Source organism: Oncorhynchus mykiss, chromosome 1 (assembly GCF_057628025.1).
Source record: "Oncorhynchus mykiss isolate SJ-2025 chromosome 1, ASM5762802v1, whole genome shotgun sequence".
Lineage (NCBI taxonomy): Eukaryota > Metazoa > Chordata > Actinopteri > Salmoniformes > Salmonidae > Oncorhynchus > Oncorhynchus mykiss.
Genome location: NC_143022.1, coordinates 10,636,164 through 10,657,840, shown reverse-complemented (window position 1 = coordinate 10,657,840; position 21,677 = coordinate 10,636,164). Strand labels below are relative to the sequence as shown.

General features: G+C 42.4%; 2 protein-coding genes across 3 annotated transcripts in view; one reads left to right on the top strand and one right to left on the bottom strand.

Moving 5' to 3' along the window:
- The window catches only part of LOC110532571 (actin-like protein 6A), a 758,238-nt gene that overhangs the window by 722,536 nt on the left and 14,025 nt on the right, over positions 1-21,677 (top strand). The gene's annotated exons all lie outside the window — the stretch shown is intronic.
- Positions 12,884-18,868, bottom strand: LOC118966781 (uncharacterized). The gene is made up of 4 exons (XM_090182178.1): positions 18,738-18,868; positions 13,416-17,010; positions 13,159-13,246; positions 12,884-13,029 (listed from the first exon to the last, which is right to left on the bottom strand). The coding sequence occupies exons 1-4, from the start codon at positions 18,866-18,868 to the stop codon at positions 12,884-12,886; spliced, it is 3,960 nt and encodes a 1,319-aa protein (XP_090038304.1).

The following is a 21,677-nucleotide window of genomic DNA, read 5'->3' as shown; positions in this document are numbered from 1 at the left end:
TACCAGATAGCCAGTGGAGAGAAAAGAGAATACACACCATATAAAACCCACATCACAGCACAGGGGTAACCCAAACAAGAATACCTCATACAATAATACTAATACTAATAATGGCAGAGCAATTCAACAGCAACTTCATACAAGAACGAACCCAGTCATCAACATAGGATTTGCAATAATCTGTATTATTTTCTAGTAGATGAGTGCAGAGGGTATGAATGTGGGGGGTGTTCATCGACACAACAAAGGCCTTAAAAATGTCCAGTCTTCTCGGCCACATGTCATTAGTACATCTCAATACAGTTCACATAACAATACACAATTGGCAAGCAACCTCCCTTTTAACTAAAATGTCCAAATACTTCAGGCAGGGCAATAATAGTCCAGCTCTAATGCACTTCAATGGGAAGTGCATTGGAAAAATAGAGAGTCTGTTTCAGGGTAAAGCACTGGAACGACAGAGGGAAGAGAAAAAGAGAAAGAGAACAAGAGAGGTCTTAGCTGTGGTCTTCAGGCGTGCAGGTGTACTGTCTGACTGTCCGATGGTTTGTATGTTAAAGCTTCGCAACAATGTTGCTACTAATCCATGCGATCCATAACGGGCGTGGTCCCAAACAAAAACAACCACGACCTAGAGCGATTACACCGATGATTGAGTTAAATACTCTATAAACTACACACGCTGAAAACAAACAAAACTTCTGCAGCACAGCACACACAATCAAACTGTCGCGCCACCAAAGAGCCCCTCCCCAAAGAGCTGAACGAGCTCTCTTTATATTCTTCTTCCTTACTGCTCATGCGCTCTTAAAGTGGCAGTGCACGGTGAAGGCTCTGTGCAGATTTCGCCACACTCCTCCCCCCATGAAAAAACAATGCCTGTAGAAACAGAGGATGCAGGCTTTGACAGGTTCATGTTCCTGCTACACAAAACCAGGGAAGTCCTCCTCATCAGAGTCCTCCACGAAGAGGTCCTGCAGGTGTTGCTTTTGCCTGCGATCCAGCTCTTCTGCCGTAGGGTAGCAGGGCTTTAGGTCAACAACATGCACTGTCCTGACATCTTCCCCAGTGTCCTCCAAACAGACCAAGTAGTTCACTGGTCCCAACTGCTGCACTACACGGTATGGACCTTTCCATCTCGAAGCTAGCTTGGCAGTGAACTTCTTAGATGCCTTTGACAGATGATGTGAACGTACCCAGACACGAGACTGGGGTGGAAAACACACGTCTCGTCTATGTTTGTCATAGTTTCTCAGCTGTCGTTGTTTGGCTTTGGTTTTGCTGGCCTCCACTCTGGCTAGCAAGGTGTGGTGGTGTTGTACGGCATCAAACGCTGGGCAGTCAGGTGAAACATTCGAACTTTGCAAGACCCTGTCCATCGGTCCTTTTAGTGGTCTTCCCAGGTGGAGTTCGGCGGGAGTGACCCCAGAAGTCTCCTGCACGGCAGAGTTCAGTGCAAAGCGAAATTCTGGAAGATGCTGATCCCACCTTGTGTGCTGATCCCCCACGAATGAAGCAATCATCCCCTTCAGGGTTCGGTTTACCCTCTCGGTCAGGTTGGTCTGAGGATGGTAGGCTGTGGTCAACTTGGCAATTACACCCCAGTAGGTACAGAGCTCTTTGTATATTCCTGATATGAACTGCGGACCTCGGTCAGAGAGGATTTGGTCCGGAATTCCGAATCTGGTAAAAACCTCCCTTCGCAGAATTAGAGCAATGGCTGATGCAGTGGCTTTGCGGAGGGGAAACAACTCCACCCAGTGTGTGTAGTAGTCCACTACCACCAATAAAAATTCATTCCGTGTCCCCCGGCTGGGAGGAAAAGGTCCCATGAGGTCAATTCCCAACATTTCATTTGGATGGTTCACCACGGTCTGCTGCATTTTCCCGGCAGGTCTGCCAATGTCTGGTTTGTATTTCTGGCAGACTTCACACTGCTGTACAAACTTCCGGGTATCAACCCACATGCCTGGCCAGTAAACCACCTCTTGTAGTCTTCGATAAGTTTTAAAAACTCCAAGATGGCCACTCATGGGATTGGCATGATAAGCTTGGATTATCTGGTCACACAATGTAGAGGGAACGAAGACGCGATAATGGGTGCTGTGTATTCCATCCCCTCTTGGAGTTTTTCGATACACTTTATCCTGAATTATGCTATACTTATCATTGAAGCGACTCTTGGAGTCTTCTTCAGACAGACTCTTGTGGATCGCCATGATGGCAGCATCCTTCTGCTGTGCTCTCCATACACTCTCATCATCCAGAGGAAAGGAATCATCCAGACATTTAGCGGTAGTATAGGTACTGCACAAGGGAGGACAAACATTGGCAGTCTCTGTAATCCGAGAAAGGGCATCTGGTACAACGTTCAGTTTTCCTTTGCGATACTCAATGATGAAGTCAAACTTCTGCAGTCTGATAGACCAGCGAATAAGACGGCTGTTGGTCTTGCCTGATGCCAGAACCCACTGCAGAGCAGCATGGTCTGTGACAACGGTGAAGATCTTTGCCTCCAAGTAGTAGCTCCATTTCTCCAAAGCCCAGACCACAGCGAGGCATTCCCTTTCAGTCGTTGAATAATTCCTCTCGGCTGAATTAAGGGTGCGACTTGCATAGGCAAGAACTTCTTCTGTTCCAAGTCCTGTTTGTTGAGCCAAGACTGCTCCAAGTCCTGTTTGACTTGCATCCGTGTACACAATGAAATGAGCATTCAGGTTAGGATGTCCAAGCACTGGAGGAGTAATTAGACTGTTTTTGAGTGCTTCAAATGCACCTTGGCATGCAGGGGTCCATTGGAATTTCACACCTTTCTTCTTAAGGTGATTGAGGGGTTCGGCTACCTTTGAAAAGTCAGGCACAAACCTGTGGTACCATCCAGCCATACCCAGAAACCGCTGAACAGCCTTGAGGGATGTGGGAATTGGGAATTCCTGCACAGCTGCAACTTTGGCTGGATCTGCATGGATACCTTCAGCATTAACCACATGACCAAGGAACTTGAGTTCTGGCAGACAGAAACGACACTTCTTCAAGTTCAAGGTCAAACCTGCAGCCTTTAGTCTGTCGAAGACGGACTGAATGTCTTGCAGATGTTCCGCAACAGAGGAGAAGTAGATTATGATGTCATCCAGATAAACAAGACAATTTTTACCCCTCAGATCTCCCAGGACAGTCTCCATCAACCTTTGGAAGGTTGCTGGAGCATTCTTCAAACCAAAAGGCATGACTTTGAAGGAGTACAAACCAGCAGGGGTGACAAAGGCTGTCTTGTCTTGACTAGCGTGATCCATTGACACCTGCCAATAGCCACTGTTCAGATCCAGATTACTAAAGATGGATGCTCCTGCCAGAGATTCCAGTATGTCATTTATGTTTGGTAGAGGGTAGGCATCACTTTCTGTTATGGCATTCGGCTTCCTGTAGTCCACACAGAATCGATATCCACCATCTTTCTTAGGAATCAGGACAACCGGAGAAGCCCATCCGGAAAAAGAAGGTTCCACAATTCCATTCTCCAACATGCTTTTGAGCTGTTCATTGAGAATGGCCAGTTTGGCGGGGGACAGCCTGTAGGGACGCTGCTTAATAGGGACCTCATGCCGGGTATAGATTTTGTGTTTGAAGACGGTTGTACGGCCGAGTGTAAGAGTACAGACCTCACTGTTCACGTCCAACATCTGGGATAGCTGCCACCTTTCATCATCCGACAGACATGCCTGTTGCACCGCTTGTTTGATGTAGAAATCAGCATCAGGTTTGCTTTTGCTCTCTGATAGAAGGGGGGGGTACGGCGGTAATCAGGGTGATAGTTGGGTTCTCAGACTTCACTGGTGGAACATGTTTTTGTCTTTGTCTCTTTATATTTTCTCTGTCTCTGACTTGACCTTGTCCGGACTCTGCATAATGTAGCAGGCTCCAACCTGAAATCAGTGCATTACCAGGTTGAAATGGACGAGGCTGAGAATAGTCAGAGTGCAGCCGATAGGAGGGTTCGGACATCGAGATGGTCAGTCCACTGAAGAACAGGAAGTCTAGGCCAAGGACTACAGCAAATGCAAGGCTTGAATCTGCAAGAATTGCCACAGGAAGGTTAATAGTCTCACCATGCAGTTGTATTATTATACTAATCCAGCCCAAGGGAGTGGTAGGTTCTCCATTGGCCAAGTACAATGGTCCCTCCTCCCATGTTCGTAGCTCCTCATGAGGTAATGCCATGTTCTGCCACAGGGCCTCTTGCATCAGGGTGTAAGATGCCCCTGTGTCGATTATGGCCTTCCCTCTCCAGTTCCTAACAGTCAGAGGAACCAATAGTTGTTGCGGAATAGGAATAAGACCGCTAGCTGTGCTGTCTAAAGGCTTCATGGTGGGCATTAAGGCTGACCCAATTGTATGCAAGCCACCACGCCTGTCTAGACTTTCAGTCTTCGGTCCTTTCCGACCTTTTCCTGAATCCTGACGCTGGACATAGAGCGGGCAAGAATCTGGAGGATGTTGGACTTTACACCTCCAACACATAACTGGACTTTTGTCCTGGATCTTGGGTACAAATATCTGAGACGGTTTAGCCCCAGGAGAGTTATTGGTATACTGGGATGAGGGAACCGGGTTTTTAGTTTGGAGGTGGCGCTTCCAGTCCTTCTCAAACTGAGTCCCAAGCCGCACCAGATCATCCACATTTTGCACACGTTCTCGAAGTTGACTAGCAAGGCGGGGAACCATGTTCTTAAGAAGGAGTTTGACCATCTCCTGCTCAGTAATGTCAGCCTTCCATCTTCTACATAGAACTCGATAGGAGAAGGCAAAGTCCCGTATTGGCTCTGCTTCACCCTGGACTCTGTTACGAACACGTTCCGCCAGTTCATCCCCATAGTCCTCTGAGAGGAAGGCTAAGAGGAATATTTTTTGAAACTCCTCCCAGGTTGACACATGTTCACGGGCTATCTCCCACCAGTCTCTTGCTGTACCATGGAGAACACTGCGGAGGGTGGCCAGAACCTCCAAGTCAGTAAGGGGCCGGATAGAAAGAAAATCATTACACTTAGATAAGAAAAACAGTGGATCAACATCATCTTCTGGGCTGCCAAAAGTGGGGAAAAGTAGTTTGATAGGGAGGGAGCGCTCTAGAGGAGGCATGACAGTGGCAGCGGGAGTTCTGTTGTTTAACAGTATCTTCAGAGGGGTTTTTGTAGTACTACCTGTTCCTATTACCTTACTGGCCAAGCCAGTGGCAGAGGTAAAACCTGAGGGCGGTGCAGAAGATTTGTCCAGAAGGGAAAAGCACTGCATTACCTCCTGGTGCAGCCCTTCCAGTTGAAGGTCTGTGGCCTTCTGTGCTTTTTCCATCTCATTAACGGTGTCCTTTTGAGTCTGTTCAATCAAAAATCGTAGTTCCCCTGTGAGAGAGTTATTCATGTCCTCCATAACTTCCTTCAGATAAGAACACACTCCCTTCACAACAGAGGCTGACTCCTCTGCTCTCCGTTTTTGTTCGTCCTCAAGAAAGAGTATGACTTGATGATGGTTAGTTTCCATTTGTGTTTTGAACCGGTGCAGTTTTCCTTGAATATCCTGCTTCAGAGAATCTTGTAAATATTTCTGTCTCTGAACAATTTGTTGTTGGTTTTCCTCCATTTGACAGGGAAGGTAATCCAACCTCCTCTGCATATCTGTCTGATGAGCCTCCACACATTCACTGAGTTTGCGAATGGCATTCTCCTGCATTGTCAAACTATGATTGGTGTGTGTCCATTGATGTTCCAGTTGTCCAGGGATCACAGAGACACCTCTCCCAGTCTCTCTGGACAGGGTAACCGGAAGGGTTTGAGGGGAGGGTAATGGTGGAGATGTTATAGGTGAGCCAGAAACCTGGGGATTAGGGTCAGTGCTATCCAACTCCATTAGTTCATTAAGTCCTTCCACAATGAAAGAATCCCGAACATGATTACCATCAGGTGTGTCCACATTGACACAGTATGGGGTTCCAACAAAAGACATGATTCAACCTTGTGTGGATGGTGTCATGGGTGTTTCTCTTCAAGTCCCTGTTTGGGCGCCAATTCTGTAGCGGTATTTATTAGAGAGGGGTAAAGAAAGCTTTTGTTCGGGCGCCAGGCAGGTATTAACCATGCCGAAAGGAAAAGAGTAGAATAGAGAGAACCACTACCAGACCCACACACATCAGCAGAAGAGACTGCCTAGAGTGTAGCCTGTTTACCAGATAGCCAGTGGAGAGAAAAGAGAATACACACCATATAAAACCCACATCACAGCACAGGGGTAACCCAAACAAGAATACCTCATACAATAATACTAATACTAATAATGGCAGAGCAATTCAACAGCAACTTCATACAAGAACGAACCCAGTCATCAACATAGGATTTGCAATAATCTGTATTATTTTCTAGTAGATGAGTGCAGAGGGTATGAATGTGGGGGGTGTTCATCGACACAACAAAGGCCTTAAAAATGTCCAGTCTTCTCGGCCACATGTCATTAGTACATCTCAATACAGTTCACATAACAATACACAATTGGCAAGCAACCTCCCTTTTAACTAAAATGTCCAAATACTTCAGGCAGGGCAATAATAGTCCAGCTCTAATGCACTTCAATGGGAAGTGCATTGGAAAAATAGAGAGTCTGTTTCAGGGTAAAGCACTGGAACGACAGAGGGAAGAGAAAAAGAGAAAGAGAACAAGAGAGGTCTTAGCTGTGGTCTTCAGGCGTGCAGGTGTACTGTCTGACTGTCCGATGGTTTGTATGTTAAAGCTTCGCAACAATGTTGCTACTAATCCATGCGATCCATAACGGGCGTGGTCCCAAACAAAAGCAACCACGACCTAGAGCGATTACACCGATGATTGAGTTAAATACTCTATAAACTACACACGCTGAAAACAAACAAAACTTCTGCAGCACAGCACACACAATCAAACTGTCGCGCCACCAAAGAGCCCCTCCCCAAAGAGCTGAACGAGCTCTCTTTATATTCTTCTTCCTTACTGCTCATGCGCTCTTAAAGTGGCAGTGCACGGTGAAGGCTCTGTGCAGATTTCGCCACAACTTATGTAAATAAGGTATTTCTGTTTTTTTCCGTTTTAAATTGCAAAAATGTCTAAAAAACTGTTTTTGCTTTGTCATTATAGGATATTGTGTGTAGATTGATGAGGAAAATGTTGTATGTAATCCATTTTAGAATAAGGCTGTAATGTAAAAAATGAAATGTGTAAAAAGTCAAGGAGTCTGAATACTTTCCAAATGCACTGAAGCAGTCTATAAGATATATCTTATTACAGTTTAGGCCTACCTTGTTATTTTCTTCCATCTGGCAATATCATATTAATGGATTAAATCTATTTAGTTTGTTTTGTTGCTAATATTTTTATTAATTGTTTGAAAATACAAGTATTATCTACTTTCTGAAGGACAGCCAAGTTGATAGGCAACATAGAACCTACAGACAATTATGACATCATTGGAACACATGCACGTGTCACAAACACCTTTAGCCCAAAAAAGCAGTGTAGCAGTGCTGCCCAAGCTGGGGGCAATACACTTTTATTAGGCTTTTATTCAGATTCACAAACAATGCTCTACTTGAAGTCAATGAGTAAACATGTAGCAACATGGCTGAGCTTTAACGTGTAAGTAGAAGTTGACACTAACCATATGTATATTCCTAAAATGCTTGCCCTAAATACCAGTCTAGAACCCAGGTATGTCTCCTGCTATTTATAGTATCTTTCAAGTACATCTTATTACAGTTTAGGCCTATCTTATTATTTTCTTCCATCTAGCAATATCATTTTAAGGGCAAATACACACACGTGTTGTAGGCCAATGAACTCCATAGTTTTAGTTATAGTCGTAGTTTTTCCAGGACAGCTACACCACCCGATGTTACAGGAAGGCCATAAAGATCATCAAGGATAACAACCACCCGAGCCACTGCCTGTTCACCCCGCTATCATCCAGAAGGTGAGGTCAGTACAGGTGCATCAAAGCTGGGACCGAGAGACTGAAAAACAGCTTCTATCTCAAGGCCATCAGACTGTTAAACAGCCACCACTAACATTGAGTGGCTGCTGCCAACACACTGACTCAACTCCTGACACTTTAATAATTGGGAATTGATGGGAAATGATGTAAAATATATCACTAGCCACTTTAAACAATGCTACCTAATATAATGTTTACATACCCTACATTATTCATCTCATATGCATATGTATATACTGTACTCTATATCATCTACTGCATCCTTATGTAATACATGTATCACTAGCCACTTTAACTATGCCACTTTGTTTACATACTCATCTCATATGTATATACTGTACTCGATACCATCTACTGTATCTTGCCTATGCTGCTCTGTACCATCACTCATTCATATATATTTATGTACATATTCTTTATCGCCTTACACTGTGTATAAGACAGTAGTTTTGGAATTGTTAGTTAGATTACTTGTTGGTTATTACTGCATTGTCGGAACTAGAAGCACAAGCATTTCGCTACACTCGCATTAACATCTGCTAACCATGTGTATGTGACAAATAAAATTTGATTTGATTAGATTTTAATCAGAGTTTATAATAAGGAAGGGGAATTCTGTAACAGTTTATGACATCAAAGGTATGGCAGCTATGGAGCATCATTTTCAAAACAATGTCCAAAGCGGGAAATCATTGGATGTGATTCATTCGATTCTATGCAATTTCATCTTTGAGGACTGACATGGAAGCAACCATTACACAACCTTGAACTCAATAACCCCACCCCAGTTTCAGAAGAGATATCAAACCATATCTTGTCATTCTGTATTGCATTCTGTATTACATCCATCACAACTGGACAGTGATGGATGGCTATATGGAGCATCCTTGTCCATCATGTTCAGTGTGTTAGTGCTCTCACCACAGCGAGGCAGCAGAGTACCAGTTGAGGTAGGTGCAGGCAGAGCGTAGTAATTAAAGGCAGTGGTAGCCTATCCATCCCCATATCAACACCTGCAGCATCTCATGACACGCGCTCACACTCCCCCATTTACCACAACTTCCAAACTAACTGGACTTAAAACAATGTGTAACTTCGTGGCCATTCCAAGTCAGGATCACACCTAATACCAAATAGCTAAAGAGGATAAACCACAAATAAATGCATGTTTCCTAAAACAATGTGTAACTTCGTGGCCATTCCAAGTCAGGATCACACCTAATACCAAATAGCTAAAGAGGATAAACCACAAATAAATTCATGTTTTGTAGGGGGGAGTTGACGATTATGTGGTGGTTGTTTCACTATCGATGATGAAATTGCATTAAATCAAAAGAGTCAGACCCAATGATTTACTGTTCGTAAGGACAGAGTGACTAGTAATATTGAACATTATGTCGAAATGTAGCTAGGGGAGTTCAAGATCCAAGATCACATTTTCTTTCTATGGATTAGCCCATCTGTCAAGTGTTGGTTGTCCAGTAAAAAACTCAAACTTCGATTTAAGATTATCAATCAGATTCTGTTATCAATGTGAATCTGTGAACAGTCTTGTGAATCTTTACTAGAGTCCCCATTAGCTAACGCTATAACGTTAGCTAATATTCCTGTGGTCCAACACCAATTGATAAGACATTACAAACAATTACAAATGAAGACTTTACAAACATTTAACAAGTAGACAATACAGACAATTAAAATACCTGACATTCAACATTCAGTTGATGCTTTGTAGGTGATGCAATAGCTGTAAACTATAGAGCTCGTGGCCAAGGTGAGTTAAGTGGCTAGAGTGGTTTCCTGTATGCCCATGCTGCACATAGCCCACCCCAATGCACTAGTTAGCCTAGTAAACAAGCCTATACCCCGCGGGTAAATTGCCACTATTCACTGTTACAGTGGTCAGAGATCACAGCCAGAAGCCTACCACCACCAACGGGCTACAACTGTTCAGTATTGTTGTCTAATTTATGGACATCGTCTATGTGACTTTTTTTTTAAATTATCAAGTAGGCCCAACACAGTTTCAGAAGATGTAGGTACATTTGACCAATATTCATGTATCCATTTTTCAGTTAGCATGGTCATGTTTCCTTTCACGTGAGAAATATTAACCAAAGCATCATTTTCCCTTGCTTATCTCCTTCAAAATACTGCAAGCTACAGAGCTATATAAATAATGACTGTATTGGCATGAGTCCATACCTTATTATTGACTTCAATTGGAGGTGCAATTCACTCCTTTTGACGAGTAGGCTTGGTCCTCATTTCCAGAGCAAATGTGCAACAGTTCTACACACACATATTTAACTGTCTGTTTTCATTACATCATCAGCTACCTTTGTTACATCACAAAGCCAGCTGGCTAAATCTGGCACATTTACAGAAATACAGTAGATTGTCCCTGTCAAATACATTTGATAAAAAATAAATGTCCAAAACAAACAGTGGTGGAAAAAGTCCTCAGTCAATCAGTTGTAAACAGTATGACTCAAGTAAATGTGAAAGTTGCCCAGTAAAATACTACTTGGGAAGTATTTGGTTTGAAATATTCTCAAGTATCAAAAGTAAAAATAATTTTTAAAATTAAGCAAAGCAGACAACACAATTGTATTGCTTTTTTTGAATGTAAGAATAGCCAGGGGCACACTCCAACACTTAGACATAATTTATAAACTAAGCATTTGTGTTTATTGAGTCTGCCAGATCAGAGGTAGGGGATGTTCTCTTGATAAGTGTGTGAATTGGACCATTTTCCTGTCATACAAAGCATTCAAAATGTACTTTTGGGTATCAGGGAAAGTGGATGGAGTCAAAAGTACATTTTTGTCCTTTATGAATGTACTGAAGTTGTCAAAACTATAAATAGTTAAAGTACAGATACCCCCAAAAATATTTAAATAATTTTGACTTAAGTACTTTGCACCACTGAAAACAAACCTTTTCTAATGTCTCTATATCACTGGCTTGCAGGGTTTTCACCATTGACCCTTCATGTAATGGTATCGAAGTTCAAGATCCATCTTGGCTTAATGTAGGTAACAAGTATTGAAGATGTATAACTTAAACTTTTGTTAGTCAACGTTCACGTTCGTAATGATAGTTTATTACACTTGTCTGAGCAGTCAAACTGGTATGAAAAATATCCCATTCATAATAGAAAAGACAATGTTCAGAATACCTGGAGTGACAATTGATGGAAAGGGTTTACAGCATTACAAAAGTTTGATTAAAAACGGAATATTTATTCACCCACAATTTATTCTTGGCGCACTCTTTCAACTTGAAAATTAAGTTATGTTCAAGGATATTTAGATTTTTGTGGCTTAAAAATAGAGTACAAACTCAGTCTGTACATCACTTTAATATTAATAACCAATGTCAAGGCATCATGATACAGAGAAATACATACAAATGCTACAGTCTACCAACATCAAATAAATGCTGATGACAGACATATTTATGCAAAAAACAGGGGGTAAATTAATTTAGATACAGTCACAAGCTCCAATCTGAATGGCAGCAGGGAGAATATGATGTGGACACCAAGGAACTTAATTCTCAATCCGCTCCACTACAGCCCTGTTGATGTGAATGGGGGAGTGTTCTGCCCTCCTTTTCCTGTAGTCCACGATCATCTCCTTTGTTTTGCTCATGTTGAGGGAGAGGTTGTTGTTCTGGCACCACACTGCCAGGTCTCTGACCTCCTCCCTATAGGCTGTCTCATCATTGTCGGTGATCAGGCCCACCCCTGCTGTGTCGTCAGCAAACTGAATGATGGTGTTGGAGTCATGCTGGCCATGCAGGAGGGGACTATGCACACACCCCTGAGGGGCCCCCATGTTGAGGATCAGTGTGGCAGATGTGGTGTTGCCTACCTTTACCACCTGGGGGAGGCCCTTCAGGAAGTCCAGGATCCAGTTGCAGAGGGAGGTGTTCAGTTCCAGGGTCCTTAGCTTAGTGATGAGCTTTGTGGGCACTGTGGTGTTGAATGCTGAGCTGTAGTCAATGAACAGCATTCTCACATAGGTGTTCCTTTTGACCAGGTGGAAAAGGGCAGTATAGATCACGATTGATATTGCATCATCTGTGAAGATGTTGGGGCGGTATGCAAATTGAAGTGGATATATAGGGTTTCTGGGATGATGGTGTTGATGTGAGCCTTGACCAGCCTTTCAAAGGCTATGGGGTAATAGTCATTTAGGCAGGTTACCTTCACTTTCTTGGGCACAGGGACTAGTTGGTCCGCGCATGCTCGGAGCACACGTCCTGGTACAAAAATAATATATATATATATATATATATATATATATATATATAAACAAACATAAGGTTCTGCAGGCTCCACATCATACCTAAGTATGATCCCCAATCAGAGACAATGATAGACAGCTGCCTCTGATTGGGAACCATACCAGGCCAAACAAAGAAATAGATGACCTAGATTGCCCACCCGTCTCTATATCACTGGCTTATCATCACCTAGATTGCCCACCCTAGTCACACCCTGACCTAACCAAATAGAGAATTAAAAAGATCTCTACAGTCAGGGCGTGACACTTTGCCTGTTTGATGGTTAGTCTGAGGGCATAGCAGGATTTCATATAAGTGTCTGGATTAGTGTCCCGCTCCTTGAAAGAAGCAGCTCTAGCCTTTAGCGCGGTGTGGATGTTGCCTGTAATCCATGGCTTCTGTCGGGGATATGTACATACGGTCACTGTGGACACGACGTTGTCGATCCACTTATTGATGTAGCCTGTGACTGAGGTGGTATACTCCTCAATGCATGTGGATGAATCGCAGAACATATTACAGTCTGTGCTAGCAAAACAGTCAACATATGACAACAAATGAATGCAATCTCATTTAATGAGGACAATTATCTTGGGTTGGAGAAGCTTCTAGTGATGGCTCTATACATTCTGGTGAAAAGGGAGGGTTTGCGACTCTTCTCTTCAGGTGGGAAGGAATATGCGATGTCATTTCCCTCTGGAGCAAAGGAGCCATGATAATTTTTCCTCGACTCTGCAAAGAAAGACCATCCACTATGTCATGGGTAACAATTCAGAGCAGAGTGCAATGTCTTTCCAAATGAATTAGTTGAACGCTAAAGTAATAATATCTTAGTCTTGAATGAGCAGCAGCAGGGCTTACCTGTAAAGTACACAGTAGGGGAAGTGTTCTGAGGCTGGTACTCCATAGACTTTTGAGGACAGTGGTTCTTTCTAACTTTCTTGGAACCCTGTTTGGTGGGAAAAGGCACATTAAAACAAACTGTTATATATCTTAAAGTACAGTATATCAACTGGAAAAAGGCAATACAATGCTAAAATACTGAATTATATAAACAAATAATATCTCATACTATCAAAAGCAGTGTTATTCATGAAAAATCTGTACTTGTACTATACCTTTATGTTAAAGCATATCTTGCTGAACATGGTTTTCTTGCTTTTCTTGGACTTGAAGATGGGGATCTGCTCTCCAGTACTGCTGGTGCTATCCCTTACCAAATCCAACATCCCTTCTACAATGTCACTGGTGGCCATGCTGGTACTGGACTCAAAAGAACATTTGGCATTGGCTTTGGTGATCATTTGATGACTTGAGCCAACTGATAAGGCATCCATCATTTTGTTGACCATGACCTTCGTGAGCTGATTCATTGTGTCACTATCCTCTGGCTTGCTCAGATTGAGCTGGATAGGAAAGACCATGCAAGTAGAGGTGCTTGGTTCATTCTGGACTGAAACATCAATGTTGATATTTTCATACTCATCTAACCACTGTTTTAGGAAGCCCTTCACTGTCTCTTCAGCAAATATCTGGAGAAGCTGAGAGGAGAGCTTCCTGGATATGGCACATTGTTCCTTTCCCCATTTCAGCCTTGAAAGAATGGAGTCTGAAGCACTTCTGGCTGCTGCCAATGTTAAGACCTGTGGAGTGCTGTGGCTGTCCTGAAGGGCTATCACTTTATCCACAAATTCATGACTGAAAATGTGGATGGTCCCAGTGGAAATTATTTTTCTCAATTTCCTAACAGCAGATCTGAGGTTGTCAGGATGAGAAGCACCCTGTCCATCTTCCTGTGTGTTCTCAACACTTTCCACCATTTCGTCCACTACCACCCCAGCAGCTTGCCTGACTTTGTCCACAAAGGATGGGGGAAGTAAGTTCTCTGTGTGAAACAAGTCCTGAATGATCATGTTTCTTACAATGGGAAAGTCACTCTGAGCAGATAATTCAGTGGGGATGGGAGTACCGGGCAAGGTGAAGTCCCATTCTGACTGCTTTGATTTTGAAGTAGGTGTTAGAGAGATGGAGGAGCGTGAAGAAGAGGTATTTCTTGTATTTTGGCTGTCAGCACTCCTACAACGGATCGTGCCAATATCCTCCAGGATGGATCCTGAGAGCTTAGTGGTTTTAGGTAGTAATTTGTGCGGAATGTCCACACAGGCATCGTTTCCACCAGGTGTAACACTGCTCTGGTTGACCTCAAGATGGCCGAGACTTGCTCTTTGTGAAGCAGGACTGCTTTGATATGTAAATATTTGGATTGAACCAAGTGTTGTGTCTGACATTTGAATATATTTTCTGAGAAACTCCGTAATCTTACTTTGCAGACTGTAGTAGATGTTACGAGCAACAGACCAGATTATTTTCTCAGAAACCTGTCCAGTGGTGAGCAGGGAGGTTCCAGATACCATGTCAGATGATTGGGTGGTCTGGGTGAGCTCCTGCAGATCTTTCACTATGGTTTGTATAATATCACTAGATGTAGATACAGACTGGAGGTACTTATCTGTTGTACCTTCCTCCACAATGTTAAAGGATCTAGAGAGGACCTCACTCACTCCTTTCTCAGCTTTGGTTTGGAACTCATGACTAGAACGTTTTTGGAGGCTCTTTGTTGGAAGACTGTGGGAAGATGCAATGCCTTTGGAGGCAGCCGTGCTGCAATCTAGACTTACTGGAGAGGTTCGCTCAGGAGAACCTTGGAGACGTTCAAACATGTCTTCACATGGTGTTGGGGACCTTGACAAGGAGATGTCCTTCAGCTGAGACAGAACACCACCTACCAATATGTTGACCTCAAGGGACATATCAGATATTTTCTTTCCTACTGTGGAGAAGCAAGGTGCATTTGATGTCTGATCCTCGCATGAGGTCAAGATTGTTGAAATGACCTGTTTGGTACTATTGTTCATTAGACCCTCGTCTGTTTCAGTCCAGAGAAGTTTTGAACTCTCGCTGACACCCATGTGTAGAGTCACTTCCTGGTTCAAACTGGGCAAGTGAGGCACACTCTTACTAGCTTGCGTCAAGTTCTGGCTTGCCAAACCAAGGTACTCCTTAGTCCCAAGATGTCCAGAGTCCTCTGTGGGTGTACGGCTAGACAGTCTTCTCTGCACGTCTGACCTCCGCCGGTGAATGTTGAAGCCCTTTAATGTCTTCTTAATATTTTTATATAAACTAGTAGTAGCAGACCAGATCCTGCTCTTTCGCTTTTGTGCATTTTCCTGGAGGTCAGGTTCTCTCTCCTCTACTTCTGCAGGTTGCACCAAGCTCTGCAGGTCTTCCACAAATGTGTCAATGATGCCAAAGGCAGCAGAATCCGCACAAATATCCTTTGACAAGGTTCTCTGGTTTTGAACGGAACAAGACCTGGATGCTACAGAATAAGCAGGCTGTGCACTAGTTAAGCTACTGTTGGACTTTTTAACTAGGAACTCACTCACTGCTTGAGTGGTGTCTCTCTTGAATTCCTCACTTGAGAGTTTTTTCATGCAATCTAACAGACTGGTCAAAGAAGCTGTGGCCTTACTTCTGCTGTCCTCAATTTGACAGGGGAACTCATATACTATTGGTGATGAGGCCCTGGAATGGGAGATATCCCCAAGCTGAGCCAGAACGCCCTCTACAAATTGTTGTCTCTCAATAGAGAAGTCTGATCCTTTTTCTCCAACAGTGTACAGGGGGTCCTCCTTTGACATCTCAGTCTTGTACAAGACCAGAAGCTCTGAGATGACTTCTTTGGTGCAAGTTGTGATGTTGTCATCAGATGTGACAATGCTCTTTAGGGCAAATCTCTGAAGCTTGCCGAAATAATCTTTCAAGTTGTTTTGGATGCTGTGGTAAATGTGAACAGCAGCAGACCAGGCACTCTTCTGTTGGGGACTCTCTTCAGATTCAGCCAAGGACTTCATATCTGACACGAAAGTCTTAACAACTACTGACGCCGCTGAGCCCACTGGGTAAATTGACTCTGTCTTTACAATGCCAGACAATGTTTGACCTGATACAGCACCTGTTAACTCAGACTGAACGACTGAACTAGGAAAGCTCAAACTACTGACTTTTTTGGCAAGAACTCCACTCACTGCTTGTATTGCTGATGTTTGAAACTCCCGGCTGGAGAGTTTTTGGATGCTCTTAGATGTGAGCGTGCAGGAGGAACCAGATTCACCAATATTGTAGCTGCTCTCGTATTTCCTTATCAGGGCATCAAGATCGTCAATGAAGCCAACATGCGATGCCAAAAACGTGATCTTGTCCTTCAGATCTTTCAGCAAATTCTGTTCGTTCTCGTCAACAAAAGCCACCATTGTGTCAGAGATCATGGTCATGACTTGCCCTGTTAGACTCTTGCTCTCTTGGTCAACTTTTTCAAGTTTAGCAACCAGCTCTCTCACCATGCTCTCAGTCACCATGGTCTGTGAGTCTCCCCTTACCGGTGTCACTTGAGAGGTTTGGCTAGCGGAGGCACTCTTAACGACTACTGATACGGCCGACTTGACATCTTTAATCACTTCTGCCATTACAGCAGGGGTCATCTTCGGAGAGCCTGCACTTCCAGATGGAGAATTGGACATGCATGCAAGTTTGGAGAGAGAACCTTGCAGGCTGTCCTGCACACAGGTGATGAGGGTGTCCTCTGAGACACCTAAGAGGACTTGTAGCGAGTCAGAGTTGGTTGTCTTCTTCTGCACATCAGACAGAGAGGTTCTTGAAAAAAAAAACAGAAATCATCACAGTCAAACAAATAATATGTAATGCTGTGAGGAACGTTGCTCTGGTGGAGGTGTGTCAAACACATCTGCACCATTGAAAATAGTGGGGGAATCGTTGCTTTTGCTCTGGGAAAACACCTTAGTGTGGTGGAGGTGTGTCAACCACATCTAATAATAAAAAATTATAATTTATTCAACTTCTATAGTTCTTTTCATTACAGAAAGATAAAAGAGAAAAGCTTCTGCCGGTTTGGAGAAGAAAAAAAAAGACTAAATTATTCTGTTTTAAAGTCAAATAATATGATAAATTAGAGTACTTTTTTTGTATTTTTTTGTAAGTAATTTGTATTGAAACTGGCTTGTACAGTTGAAGTCGGAAGTTTACATACACTTAGGTTGGAGTCATTAAAAGTCGTTTTTCAACCACTCCACAAATTCCTTGTTAACAAACTCTAGTTTTGGCAAGTCGGTTAGGACATCTACTTTGTGCATGACACAAGTAATTTTTCCAACAATTGTTTACAGACAGATTAGTTAACTTATAAATCACTGTATCTCAATTCCAGTGGGTCAGAAGTTTACATGCACTAAGTTGACTGTGCCTTTAAACAGCTTGGAAAATTCCAGAAAAGGATGTTGTGGCTTTAGAAGCTTATGTTAGGCTAATTGACATCATTTGAGTCTGTGGATGTATTTCAAGGCCAACCTTCAAACTCAGTGCCTCTTCGCTTGACATCATGAGAAAATCTAAAGAAATCAGCCAAGACCACAGAAAAAGAATGGGTTCATCCTTGGGAGCAATTTCCAAATGGCTGAAGGTACCACGTTCATCTGTACAAACAATAGTACGCAAGTATAAACACCATGGGAACACACAGCTGTGGGTGGGTGAGGCTTGCAAGCCAAAGAACACCATCCCAACCGTGAAGCACGGGGGTAGCAGAATCATGTTGTGGGGGTGCTTTGCTGCAGGAGGGTCTAGTGCACTTCACAAAATAGATAGCATCATGAGGATGGACAATTATGTGGATATATTGAAGCAACATCTCAAGACTTCAGTCAGGAAGTTAAAGCTTGGTCGCAAATGGGTCTTCCAAATGGACATGACCCCAAGCATACTTCCAAAGTTGTGGCAAAATGACTTAAGAACAACAAAGTCAAGGTATTGGAGTGGCCATCACAAAGCCCTGACCTCAATCCTATAGAACATTTGTGGGCAGAACTGAAAAAGCTTGTGCGAGCAAGGAGGCCTACAAACCTGACTCAGTCATACCAGCTCTGTCAGGAGGAATGGGCCAAAATTCTCCCAATTTATTGTGGGAAGCTTGTGGAAGGCTACCCAAAACATTTGACCCAAGTTAAACAATTTAAAGGCAATGCTACCAAATACTATTTGAGTGTATGTAAACTTCTGACCCACTGGGAATGTGAAGAAAGAAATAAAAGCTGAAATAAATGATTATTTCTTCTTCTATTATTCTGACATTTCACATTCTTAAAATAAAGTGGTGATCCTAACTGACCTAAAACAGGGATTAAATGTCAGGAATTGTGAAAAACTGAGTTTAAATGTACTTGGCTAAGGTGTATGTAAACTCCGAATTCAACTTTATATGGCCATATCTATCCTCTAAAAAAAATGTGAAATTGCTATAAACATCAAATACTGTTTAAGGACAATCATAAATAAAAGGCAGTATTGAAGAATGGTTACAGACATACCTCATGGCTGGCTTGGGCAATGGTTTTGGGCAGTAGCTTCCACTGCCCAGACTGCCCATCTCCTTAGTCAGGTAAATCTCCTTGAACTTAAGTTGTTGTGATTCCTGCTCTTCTTCCTCTTCCTGATCCATACAGTTGGAGGAAGGGTAGGGAGTCGGGATGCGAAAGCTATTGTAAGACTTTCGACTGCCTGGCCTCTTAGGTACACCAGCCTCAGTAAATCTCACGCGGGACTTGGTGTTAACCTTATTGTCTAACAGACTGGTGAGTGACGCTGTGAGAGATTTCTGTGGCAATGGAGAGGAGGCAGCATCTTGGATGCCCAGTAGTTCGTAAAGACCTGGGATGATGATCTGCATCAGCTTGTCCGATAAAAACTGGACAATCCTCAGACACAAGCCGGCAAGCTGTTGTTTTGTCAGCTGTATTCCAGAAACAGAAGAAGTGTTTTAAAATGTTGCATAGTGCGTCTTTCAAAAGCTTATGAACAAGGCTAAACATTCAGTGATCATTGTATTCTAAATAAGCTTTCAGATCTTACCGGGTCAGAAATGCCATTACGAATCCTACTCCATTGCCTGAAAATTATTCATATGAATTATTCATATTAATAGTATTAATATTGTCAGTCAGTCAGTAGAAAAATGTCGGTCAGTAGAGTCATCAGATTAAACAGTATTTTACACATGCTTTGTAGCAATTGTTTTGACAACATTGTGGTGTGATGTAACTTTTTCTGCAATGGAAATGTAGTTGATGAATCTGCTTTCATACAATCCTTTACAGGTTTGATAGTAGTACTGTACCAAAGAAAATAGAACATAGTCCTCAGTTAGGTTCTGCAGGAAGTTGATAATCAGTGAAAAAGACTCAAGATTTTTCGCACTGTTGAGGCTCTCTTCTTCTGTGGTTTCCACAGTGCTGCTTTGCTTCTGGTAGAAATCAACATTATGAGTCTCAAATAATGGCACCAACAGAGTCAAACTTAACATATACAACAAATATCATACTGAAAGAACTTATGAACCGTTAGAGAGTGGAGGAGCATTGGCAACATTGGATAAATTTAAACAACTGAAACACAACAGAGATGGTTGTGGTACGTCAACATTGCCAATGATAGCATCACTATAACATTTTATTGGATTAATGTTGTAATATGAAATGACAAGGTCAACTTACCATCTCATTGACAGCTTCAGAGGTCAGGTGGTCATCCATCACACAGACAGGCAGGTCTAGAGACTGGGACAAGGCTCTATGGTCATAACCAGGAGAGAATGGAAACATCAGAGCAGTCCCAATGGCAGAATCTAACCACTGTCTTCATGTCAAAGACTTGACCCTACAAATGACTCAATGAATGACGCCTGACCTGCCCATAACAAGTTCTTTCTTATTAGTCTGTCTCTCTTAATCTCCACACAAATATCTAACTGGACAGAGTGTAAGTGGCCTTACCTGACTCTCTCAGTGTCAGAAACATCATAGTCTTGTTGTTCTATGTCCTCCAGGGACATCTCAGCTACAGCAGACGGGGCAAAGCCCGGGATGATCTCTCAAACTGAAAATAATGACTGTTTATGTGAACTGAACCATTTACAGTGGCTTGCGAAAGTATTCACCCCCCTTGGCATTTTCCCTATTTTGTTGCCTTATAACCTGGAATTAAAATAGATTTTTGCACTGTCAACTGTGGGACTTTAGGTGTGTGCCTTTCCAAATCATGTCCAATCAATTGAATTTACCACAGGTGGACTCCAATCATGTTGTAGAAATACCTCAAGGATGATCAAGGGAAACAGGATGCACCGGTGCTCAATTTCGAGTCTCATAGCTAAGGGTTTGAATACTTATGTAAATAAGGTATTTCTGTTTTTTTCCGTTTTAAATTGCAAAAATGTCTAAAAAACTGTTTTTGCTTTGTCATTATAGGATATTGTGTGTAGATTGATGAGGAAAATGTTGTATGTAATCCATTTTAGAATAAGGCTGTAATGTAAAAAATGAAATGTGTAAAAAGTCAAGGGGTCTGAATACTTTCCAAATGCACTGAAGCAGTCTATAAGATATATCTTATTACAGTTTAGGCCTACCTTGTTATTTTCTTCCATCTGGCAATATCATATTAATGGATTAAATCTATTTAGTTTGTTTTGTTGCTAGTATTTTTATTAATTGTTTGAAAATACAAGTATTATCTACTTTCTGAAGGACAGCCAAGTTGATAGGCAACATAGAACCTACAGACAATTATGACATCATTGGAACACATGCACGTGTCACAAACACCTTTAGCCCAAAAAAGCAGTGTAGCAGTGCTGCCCAAGCTGGGGGCAATACACTTTTATTAGGCTTTTATTCAGATTCACAAACAATGCTCTACTTGAAGTCAATGAGTAAACATGTAGCAACATGGCTGAGCTTTAACGTGTAAGTAGAAGTTGACACTAACCATATGTATAATCCTAAAATGCTTGCCCTAAATACCAGTCTACAACCCAGGTATGTCTCCTGCTATTTATAGTATCTTTCAAGTACATCTTATTACAGTTTAGGCCTATCTAGCAATATAATTTTAATTAAGGGCAAATACACACATGTGTTGTAGGCCAATGAACTCCATAGTTTTAATCAGAGTTTATAATAAGGAAGGGGAATTCTGTAACACTTTATGACATCAAAGGTATGGCAGCTATGGAGAATCATTTTCAAAACAATGTCCAAAGCGGGAAATCATTGGATGTGATTCATTCGATTCTATGCAATTTCATCTTTGAGGACTGACATGGAAGCAACCATTACACAACTCTGAACTCAATAACCCCACCACAGTTTCAGAAGAGATATCAAACCATATCTTGTCATTCTGTATTACATTCTGTATTACATCCATCACAACTGGACAGTGATGGATGGCTATATGGAGCATCCTTGTCC

What these genes read in the sequence shown, in the direction of transcription:
- LOC118966781 (XM_090182178.1), bottom strand. Translation starts at nt 18,868, where the DNA reads ATGGATCAGGAAGAGGAAGAAGAGCAGGAATCACAACAACTTAAGTTC. An exon ending in TTGCCCAAGCCAGCCATGAG is followed by an intron (nt 17,011 to 18,737) that starts GTATGTCTGTAA and finishes TTTTTTTTCAAG; the next exon opens with AACCTCTCTGTCTGATGTGC. An exon ending in CCCTACTGTGTACTTTACAG is followed by an intron (nt 13,030 to 13,158) that starts GTAAGCCCTGCT and finishes CTTTCTTTGCAG; the next exon opens with AGTCGAGGAAAAATTATCAT.